At 40.7% G+C, this 11,238-nt stretch overlaps 1 protein-coding gene across 2 annotated transcripts in view; it reads left to right on the forward strand.

Moving 5' to 3' along the window:
- pcdh17 (protocadherin 17) overlaps window positions 1-6,754 on the forward strand; it is a 71,185-nt gene extending 64,431 nt beyond the window's left edge. For both annotated transcript variants that reach the window (XM_058401167.1, XM_058401168.1), the window contains exon 5: window positions 4,855-6,754. In XM_058401167.1, coding sequence (XP_058257150.1) covers window positions 4,855-5,516 — 662 coding nt within the window. In that variant the 3' untranslated portion in view covers window positions 5,517-6,754. The remainder of the gene's footprint in view (window positions 1-4,854) is intronic.
- The last annotated feature ends 4,484 nt before the right edge of the window (window positions 6,755-11,238 follow it).

An 11,238-nucleotide genomic window follows, 5' to 3' on the forward strand; every position in this document is an offset into this window, starting at 1 on the left:
AAATATTTGAGAGTTTTATGTCCCCTGTTTGTGTGTGTGTGTGTGTGTGTGTGTGTCACTGTGGTGCAGCGTCTCTGAGACTCAGCATTTGAATCTCTATTCCATTTTCTGATAGCAATATGGTTAATTAATTGGCTTTGGTGTAAACCTTTTATATTGATTTTACTGAAGATCAGGATTACACATCCCACATCAGATCAACTGCTCTTACTTAAATTTAGTATATCATATAAAAAAAATTGCACATATCAGAAAAATAATGCAATCAGCTTTATTTATGGCGAAGCCTAGAATTTGATCATTGGGTTTGTCTTGAGAGGTGGTGATGTCATTTTTTTAGAGTTTTTTGGGAGTAAAAATGGGCAATATGGCAACATCAATTAACATAAAATGATACACAGTCATAGATTTATTTATTTATTTAGGATTCTGGGACACAGAATCCCACATATTTTTATATATAAAAATAAATATATTAAAATAAAATGCATCAGTCACTCTTATTTTATTTTATTTTTTATTTTTTTAAGCAAATACTCTTCCACTACTCCTCCGCGCTTGCTCTGTACATCTCATTCTTATTAGACATGGTTATGATTTTCACTCCACAGCTTTTCTTCCTAAATAATCTCTCTGATCTGACACTGGAAAGAAATTCACAGCCGAGAAATTTACTTTTAACTGCTGCTTGAGTCGTGAAAAAAAGAAAGAAAGAAAAAAAGAGTTAGTTAGTTAGTTAGTTAGTTAGTCAGTCTCTGGAACCTTCCACATATAATGAGCAGCCGTGTACGAGCTTTATCTCTTACTGGCTGGAACTTCTCAGGAGCTGTCAACAGCTTGTGGGCCAAGATCAAAGCATTAGAGATTTGAAGTGTTGCTTTTGAAATCGTCGAATCATTTGGTTCTTCTTCGCTGATGTAATGTATGGTTTTATTATTATTTTTTATTTCATGTCTCACAGCTCCTTATTACTGTAGTCTACCTCGGTGGGGGAAGTGTGCGTGTGTGTGTTTTGTGGGGGTTATATCACATTAACATACCGCTTATTTTTTATCTTTTTATGCTTAAAAATACAAGACCACGTCTTAAACTGAACCGCGAGGACAGTTAACACGTGGAGCCGCTTAACCGTTAGTAATAAGTAGGTTCATGGCTATAAATAAGACACATCAATCGAAACTAGTTAAGCAGCTCCACACTGACGCTTCACATTAACACTTTTAACTCGAACAGATGCGAGATCCTGTTTTTAACTTGAAGCAGAAGATAAGTGATAAACGCATACTTCTCCGTCCAGTCATCTTTAAACAATCTGCTTTAGAAGCAAGACGTGTTGTCGCTTCACTAATTAGACCAGAGAGTATAAATGAAAAAGAAAACTCTCTATAAAATGGCTTCTGGTAAAGAATTTGCATAAACTTATATATCTAGATAAAACATACCATTATAAAAGACTAAAGCCCTGAACTGAAGCCAGTTTTTTTTTTTTTTTAGACATTTATAAATATACATTGATCGCTTTTCTGCAAAGGAAATACTTTGCTGGATCCGCATTCGGACTGAAGTCCGCCAGTTACTGCCCCCTGAACTAGATACTGATTGATTGTTAGAGATAGTAGAGCTATTCCCAAGGAGTACACTTGCTACAAATTTATACTGTAGTTTGACAAACACACACACACACACACACACACACTTCACCCGAGGTAGACTATTAACAGTAATAAGGAGTTGTGAGATATAAAAAAAAAAAAGAAGCAGCATTATTTGACAAATAGTTATCCTGAAGCGTCATCTCTAATTTCTCTGAAAAATCTGCATCTCATACATAAAGAATTACACAAGCGCACACACACACACACACACACAGGGTTAAAACGTATACACACAGCTTATGCTAGTGCTGAAACACAGAACGTGATGTTAGTCATAGAGGGAAAAAATGTATAACTAGCACCTCTGGGAGTCCAAGAAGTAAAAAGGACAAGGCAAGTGGACACTTTTGTGTGGAATTCTTTGTGTTTTTAGTGTTATTAGACACAGTTAGGTCTCTTGAGTCCCCTTTTTGAATGTCACACAATCAAACTAAAGGGAAACAAGCTATCATGAGATGTTTTGCTATGGTGTTTTTGGTCATGTATGTGCATCATATAGTGCTATGGTGATGTATAGTGCTTAAGTGCTAGAAAATGTGAGTTTTCAGAAATTCATGAAGGCTTCTTGTTTTTTCCTAGCTTGCTTGCCTTGTGAAAGAAAGTGAATAACCCAAATATTAAATATACACGACATGTCGTTTGGTTTGTAAGTCATAAATCACTGCACCAGAGGAAGAGGAGGAGGCCTTGCTTTGTGGTGACTCTTACTCTTACACACACACACACACACACACACATCGAATGCTGTATGAGAAGCGCAGCCATAACTCATCCCTTTGAACTTGAATATTCACAGGACAGCACCTTCCTCTCATCCCTCAGTTCCTCTCAGTCTCTGTCTCGGGCCTTGTCTGTGTGTGTGTGTGAGAGAGAGAGAGAGAGAGCATGTGTGTCCCTCCCTCCTCTCTCTCTCTCTCTCCCTCTCCCTCTCCCCAATTTACAATTCCTGAACCCATTTTACACGCCATCAAAAATCCCAAACCAATAGTAATCCAGAATGAAGATGAAAAGGGTGGACACACACACGTGCAGATATAAGCACACACACTGTGTGGCATGCAGCGCTAGGCGCTTGGTTGAAAGATATGAAGGCCTGCCATGGGAGAGCTTCAAAGCCCAGTGACATAAATTTATGATCGTAGCACCAGGCATTTTTGCCAAAACGGAACTGTTGTTGTTTTGCTGTGTTCTTGGGGGCGGAGAGAGAGGGAGGGGTGATTGAGAGAGTGAGAGAGAGAGAGAGAGAAAGGATGGAGTCTACACTGCCATCTCCTTGATCATACTCATTCAAAACACTCACTCAACCAGCTGCTCTCCCTCCCTCTCTCTCCTGAAAGCACAAAGACTACTTCAGATCTCAGAAATGCTAGCTATACTACATAAGAGCTTTATAAACTCACATTCTGCCATGTACCTCTGACAACACAAATACCTCCCTCAATCAGGGATTTAAAGCGATACTTATTGTACACTCTTCCAGGCTATCAATACTAGAAAGGAAGGAGACGCCCTTATTTGTCACATGTACATTACAGCACAGTGAGATTCTTTTCTTTACATTTCCCAGCTTGACACAGCACCATCTGAAGCGGAGAGGGAAAAGGGCCCAATAGTGGCAGCTTGGCAGTGCTGGGGCTTGAACTCTTGACCTTCCCACCGTCAACCCAGGGCCCTAAACCATTTTAACCACTTCCCCACTGGATGAAAATGTTTTCATAGTAAAATGTTGAAAGAAACAAGGTAATTCAGGGTTTTGTTTTAAGAACTCAGTGGTGAGTAAATGTCACTCCTGAGGTTGCTGACAGGCTCCAGTGAAAGGTTTGTGGCTGGTCAATTGCAGTGTCATTCAAATGGCTTTTATAGCTGTAAGCACTTTGAGTGTTGAAACCTGCCAGAGTCTCTAGTGAAAGATAGAGGACTGGCTTGCAAGACAACACTGACTGACACTACACTTGTTTAAAGCATAGTTTGGCAGCAGAGACTTGCATAGTCTGCTCAGATGATGCGAGGATCTGGTATGCCAGATAGTCAGAGTACTGGTATCGAAACAACTAGGGCTTAGTGGATCACTGGCATCTAAAGTGCATAATAAACTTTGACGTCTCTGATTGTTTGGTGGTATAAAGGTGCTTAATTGTACCCATCTAGTCAGTGACCATTTCTAGTGGCCTATAGTATCACGAATGGTCAGCCTTCTTCAGCACTTATTTTTATCGATTAAACTTGTTGAAAGTTTGTTGAGTGGCTGTTCATCCAAGTGGATCAGTTCTAAAGGACAGAAAATAAAGTGTAGGACTCTCAGGTGGTTGTCAGACTGGCCACTGCCCCCCTCACACACACACACACACAGTGTAGGTCTGGTTTCACTTGATTTAATCAAACTCTGGTGCATTTGCATAAGGTACCTCAGCACTTCTGTGTCCCACAACATTCCCCTGCTCTTGGTACACTCGTGATATGGAAACTAATGATAAACACATGTGAAAGTTACTTGAACAAGTGCAGATATGAGTAGGAGTTGCATTCACATTCACAAGAGTCGCTGCACAGTTCCAGTGCAACCAAACTCATACCACCTCTTACAGGTAGTCTCTGTTTCAGGACCACACTACGCAGCACGGTCCAAATGACAGCTTTCACATTACCGATGTTTTTGCTCTGTTTTTGACTACTACCAGAGTGAAAGCCCCAAGTTCAAAAGAACACACAGAATAGTATCTCATTTCCAGCTTCTATTATGCACTCAACATTTTTCATCTTCTCATATGCTTTAGCTTATTTTATTACAATGAAATGGCCAAGCAATCTGAGCAGAGCATTGAAATCCAATGCAGACCATTTAAACGGATACACAGCAACATGAAAATGGTAGCTAGGCTTGTTTGTTTAGTTATGTCTGACAGGTAATACATCTGGCAATAGCAGTATTATGGTAAAATTGTACACCAATATGGGAGTTGATAGCCAAGACACTGGGTGAAGATTCAGTTCTCTCTCTTTATTAACATCAGTCCAAGCCTATTTAAAGACAGTCTTTCATAGACAACAAGAGGCAATAGTAAGGCAACGTGAGACCAGCCTCAGTCAGGCTTAGTTGAGCTGTACCAACTCTAAAGTGATTTGGAACCTTAAAATAATCAAGAATGTATTTGAAAACTAAGGTTTTCACTAAACTGTCTGTCTGTTTTCTTTTCTGCAGAAGAGGACTGCGTGAACTGCACTGATGAGTGCCGGGTCCTGGGACACTCGGACCGCTGCTGGATGCCCCAGTTTCCGGCACCGGGCATGGCACAGGCTGAGGGTCTCGACTACCGCACAAACCTGTTCGTGCCTGCAGGAATGGAGGCCGTGGCAACCGAGCCGGAGAGCTACGAGGCAACGGGCAACACCAGTGGCAAGAAAACCTTCTGCACTTTCGGCAAGGAGCGGCGCGAGCACGCCGTCCTGGTGGCCAATGTCAAGCCCTACCTCAAGGGCAAGCGTGCGCTCAGCCCACTGCTCCAAGAAGTGCCCTCAGCTTCGTGCAGCCCTACCAAGGGAACCAAAGGTGTTGCAGATGGAGCCGAGGTCAATCCCAGCACCAGCCACTACGAAGGACCCAACGGACTTTATACCTCTCCTGGAAAGCAGAGTAGAGATCAGGGGTACTGCGCATTAACCGCCTCGGATCCTGTAGCCAAAGTGCTGCTTGAGGCACGTTCACGCATCAGCCAGGAAACGTCTAACGAGCCGGACGGAGCGCTGGAGCATGTGGGAGGAGAGCCTAGCCGAGGAGGCATGGACGCTGAGCAGGTGGTCAGAGACATCGATAAACTTCTGCAGGACTGCCGAGGCAACGAAGCTGCAGTGATGAGGAAGTGAACAGACTAATGCGGTGATGAAAAAAAAGAAGACAAACCATGAAAGAGGACGACAGTCTGTGAGCTTTGAAACACTCTCAAAGAGTGAGGTGCTCAAGAGGTTTGGCAAATTAGGACAAAAGAACTTTTCAAAGAAAACAAACTGTCTCAAAACAAAAAAAGAGAAAAAAGCCAGGTTTTCTGGACGCCATGTTGTGTTTCGGGGGGAGGGGATTCTTAGGGAATTTCAGAACTTGCTGTTTCTGGCTTCTTAGCAAGCTTTTTCTTCAAGTGCCCACCAGCTGTAAACTTTCTTTCTGACTCGGAAACGCCACAAACCGCAAAGAACAGGTTGATTTTGACAATCGCAACTGAAATGTAGAACACTCCAAATGCGGTTGGATCTCATCAAGACCGAACCATGCTCTTCTCTTTTCTGACTTTGTAATATCATTGTACGAAATACTGAATAATCTCTGATTATCTCTGATCTGTGGGGAGGGGGAGGGGCGGTCACCAGGCGGGGGGAGGGGCGGGGTGTGGGTGGTGCTTAATTAAGAAATGTTACCATTTCTTCACTCGCCATTTCTAGCCATAAGTGTAAGCTGTGTTTCCTCCTCCCATATATATGTGTATATGGAACATTCCAGATTGGTGAAACTGTTACTCTTTTCCTCATTGGTCCTTTGTGCGAACATTGTCTTCACCTGTCTTCTACTCGTCACTTCTTTTACAGTGACCTTCCACTTGTCCTACATTAAATTAAGGCAATCATAATTATGTATATTAGGGACATATTTCCTCGACTGTGAAAAAAAAATCTATATAAATATATAGATAATATATATATATACATATATGAACTTATGTATAGTGTCCAGATATTAACAAAAATATTTATACCTTTTCTAAAAAAAAAAAAGAAAAAAAGTGGAAATCAGAAAAAGAAAAGCGTACGGATGCCGAAAATGCAGTTGTTAATGATATTTATTACGCTGCAAAAGGACACTGGTTTGAATTCCGAGAAAACGAATGTCAAAAAAGAACAGAAAAAAAAGGAAATGTCCCTTCACATTTGTCACTTATTCACAATATCATTTAATGTGCAAAATGTATCCAATTAATGTGTTTACATCGAAATTACATATTTTTAATGATTTTCTTTTCCTGCAATCTCTGTGCATATGAGCCAAATTGTTACGTGTACAAGAGCTATATTGTGTATTTTATTAAATTAATATATAGTTGTGTTGCAATATACATGGGCTTATATTGTATTTGGCAACTGTTGCCTTAGTAGCCGTCGAACTCTGTGAGTTTCCTTTGCTGTCGGGTTTTTTTGTTTTCTTCGTCGTCCTTTCTCTGTCTGTGCTCTTACCGAGCGAGCCGGCTACCGTACATCTGGGCACGCTAGCGTGGCTTTCTTTCTTTCTTTCCTTCTTTCTTTCTTTCTTTTGTGTGTGTGTGTGTGTGTGTTCGAGCAAACTCCTTCGCTTTAAACTCGGTCAGAGCCAGCACATTTCTATCAAAATGAGATGAACCACACACTCACACACACACACACACGACTACAGTTCGATAACCTTTTTTGCAATGCTGAGATAAACTTTACAGGGCAGCTATTTTTTAATTGTGACAACTTCCTGTCATTTGGATTTTTCTTTTTTTTTTTCCTAATCTTAGCCTGCCATTCATGCCGCAGTGTGGAGTCCCTGGCTAACGTTCAGTGATACTGCCTTACTCAGTCAGAAAGCTCATATTGTTACCGTAGTGCACTTGACTACCGAGCGAGAGGACGGGGATTCTTGAGAATGTGCTATCTTATTTTGTATATAAGAACTTTTGAGCAGCGTGCAGTGTATTCGTATATTCATACACGTGTGTTTTTCATTAGTGTGGAAACAATTCCCATTGCATTTCCTACTCACTCTACTCGGACTGTGTAAAACTTAATAACCGAGCATCCGTTTTTCTCTTTGCGTGTTATTTTTTATTTCCCTCGCTTTTTTAATCCGTCCGGAGCTTCACTGTAGCAGTAGAGGCAGAATTCAAACGACGCATTAATGTCAGGTCTGCAGTTCGACTCTTCGCTCTTCGTAGCTTCTCTTTGTAAACAAAATATTTATTTTTGATTCAAGACAATACTGACTCCACTGCTTAAATATGTGGAGTGAAAACTTTTTTTTAATTATTATTATTATTATTATTATTATTATTATTATTATTATTATTATTATTATTTCCTAAAAAAAAGTGAAAGAAGGTAGCTGATCCAATATGGTCTGGTTTTGTTTCTTATACGGTGCTGGTTTGTGTCATGAACAGAGAATGCGCACTCATCAGTTTCCCATCTCTCTGTTACTAAAACGCAACACGTTTGACCTGAGTGAACGTACCTCAGGACCTGAAAGAGATCTGACATTCAGTCACCTGAGGAACTCAAACTTAAACAAAATATCCTTCATATTCACACAGAAATGCCGTACAGAACTATTCCCATTTTTATCGCTTTATATATATTTATTTATTTGCTAAGAAATCTTTCAGCGGGTTTTGCTACACCCAGGTGCAGAGATATAAATTTGGCATCAGCGAGTAAAAGAAACTTTGTGTTGGTTTCTAATTGAGTATTTTTTTTTTTCCTTGCCCAAACACAGTGACGGGTCTGATATTTTTGACACCCTCGACATAACCTCAACAAATAATGAAAGGCAGCGTGGCGTCTCGCGCTCAGAGCTCCGAGCGGCATCTGACACGAGCGTCTTCTTCTTTTCTTTTCTCTCTTCCTGCACGCTCATCAGCGTAGCACGACGCCATGCGCTTCCTTTCATTTAAACTGAACAAAACATTCAAGAGACACGGATGATCTTATGCGCGCTTTAACCCAAAGCCAGACAGATAGAAATAACTTTTCTGTTTGTCATTTGTCTCCGTTTGTTTGGGTATTTTATTTTATTTTATTATTTTTTTTCTTTCTCACTCTATTCACTCCGAGTTTGCTCATTTTTTTCACGGCTTGCAAAGATGTGCGTGTGCGGTGCACTCGTGGTTGTGGTTCTAAGAGTATGTGTGTGCGTGTGTGTTTGTGTGTGTTCTAAATGACTAGAGTTGTTCTCAACGACCTAAATTTGACCTAAACGACTTCTAAATCGGATAACGATGGCACAAACATCAAACCGAAGAGCATCCTGAGGTGTCTCGGAAAAAGCAGGTCTCCCGCTGAGGTGGAATGCATGGTTTATTACCCAGGCCTTGCGAGCTATTTGCTGTCTAATGGGGTATAAGTTGCTGAGGTCAACACATAGTCGGAGATCCAGCATAATGCAGTTGCGCCCTCATTATTGTCTAATTACACAAGCTCGGCATGGAGAGGGATTGATCGCTGCATTAGTCAGACCGGGGGTATTTTTGGCCATCGACGTCTGCTGCTTCGATGCATAATTGAATGAAATCCCTGTTTTGTTTCTTTTTTAAAGGAAACATCTTTCTACCATTTCACCAAATCCACCAAATTGAACACACACACACACACACACACACATGAAAAGTCACACACAGAAGGATCCTCCATATGCTGGGCAAAAGAAACGAGGCATACACTGTATGGATAAGCTCAACTGCTATTGTCTAAGGCTGTGTTCTATGTGATCTATCTGAAAAACAAATCAACAATAACAAAAAAAAATGAATAAAAAGCTAATTAATACATTTAATATACATGGCTCCTGATTATGTCTACACGCATTAAACCTGGCATTCGGTATCTGGTGTATATATGAATAAATATTTATGTGTGTATGTTGTATATCTCCACATATCAATATGCCGTTAGTGTTGTCATGACATTCTTATTAAAAATAATGAGCATGCTAAGTAAACACATGGCTAGCGTACGCTGGTGACGGTGATAGATGCATCTGCATTCTTTTGGCTAAAGAAGAATAGCTGGAAATGTGTACATCTTTCCCCAGTTTGCTGTTGCTCCAGCTCGAAGGAATCTGTATTTTATCTCTGCGCACAGATGATATCTTAGCTTTAGGCTAATGAGCCCTAATTTATCTCATTAGTTCACATTCCCAACACACAGAGAGATTAAAGCAGCAAGCTAGCTGAAGGGCATGAGGCAGCTCGCTAGTGCAGCATTTCGAAGTGTACCGAAAACACACTTTTTTCTTTCTTTTTTTTGAGCACAGCCCAAGCTCCTTTTTCCCCGTTCAGGCTCGGAGCCAGGCAGCCTTTGGGCAGCTTTTCAGCTCCATCACTCAAATGACAGATGAGCAACTTTATTTAAATATCCTCATAGATTCATGAATTGCCGTGTCTAGCAAAACACAATGTTTTGGTTCCAAATGACCCAGAAAAGTTAGCAGGGGAACAGCAGAAAGAACAGAAAAAACGGAGGTGCAACCCAGCAGACTGGTGCTGTCGTGTTTACAGCTTTCAATTAAACCTTGGACGTGTGAATAAGAACAGGATGTAGAAAATTGAAGAGTGTGTGGATTCAGGTGTAAGGATTCTGGAGCCCCGAGACATCATGCTTACAAGGATGAAGACAAAACCTTGGTGGCATCAATGATCAGATATTTGACACATCTCAAGCTGCACCCTAAATGACATACTATACCCTACGCACTTACCCTGTGCACTATGTACTCTAGCACCTAGTGTATGAAGGGTAATATCGTCTCAAATGGAACTTCCATTAGCACAAGCTGTTTCCCAGGCAACATCAAATAACATCCAGCGCATGTAAAGCGATGCTGCGAGCTACAGGGCTAGAATGCGGTGAATTTTTAAGTGTTGACATGGGCTAATTTAAAATACATTTATAAGACGACTTGTTTGCCAGAACGTCGGCGGACATCTATTCACTACGTGAGTGTCGACCACATGACGTGTCCAACGTTTCACGCTTTGTTCATCCAGCACTTCTTTAAGTGAATACACAACTCACACACTACAAAGTGGTATATTAGGGTGTAAGTACACGATTTGGGAAGCACAAGCCCTTGTCAAAATAAAATAATAAGACCCCTTATTATAGACCCCTGACTGTTCCCGCCTTCATGTCCTATCAGAATACTCCTACGTCCCACGTAGTGGTAATTACGATGTCATATGTCATGTTCATGTGCTTTGTTTTTTATGGTAACAAAACATAAATCACAGATGACAGAAGCTGTACTCTCATCTGCCAGGTTGTAAGTTGGAAACTCGGGTACTGAAGTTATCTCCTAGTTGTAATTACAACTTGAGTGCTCAGTCATCGACATCCTAGCAGGAAACTCATATTTTAGAATAATTTTCATATGCAACATGATAGACATCACAGCCACACCCCCTGGCTCTAATTTTTGTCGTGCTTTGTTATTGGCATCAGAATCAGTAAAGTGTTAAATGCTTTTGTTTTTACCTCATACTTTGCCGCACCCTTTTAATCTCTGCTAGAGTAAGTAACTAATTAGCATATGCAAAAAACAGTGCTTGTTAGCTAACATGCCTATTGTATATAACAAGCCTGTGTTGTTAACTTAAAATCCACATAGCATCTAAGGCTACTTACTCTGGAGTAACCATGAGTGAACACAATGAGCTAATGGCATCTGTTTGGACAGCACCCATGACATCCTCAAGGTTGTAATTGTAAAACATTACTTTTCAGACAACAAGCTTGTGAGAGTCAGGAGACTTTGTCAAGAGTTTCAAAGGCTAAGTTTAGCCGAATAATATTTTAGCTAATGACT

Source organism: Hemibagrus wyckioides, linkage group LG10 (assembly GCF_019097595.1).
Source record: "Hemibagrus wyckioides isolate EC202008001 linkage group LG10, SWU_Hwy_1.0, whole genome shotgun sequence".
Taxonomy (NCBI): Eukaryota; Metazoa; Chordata; class Actinopteri; order Siluriformes; family Bagridae; genus Hemibagrus; species Hemibagrus wyckioides.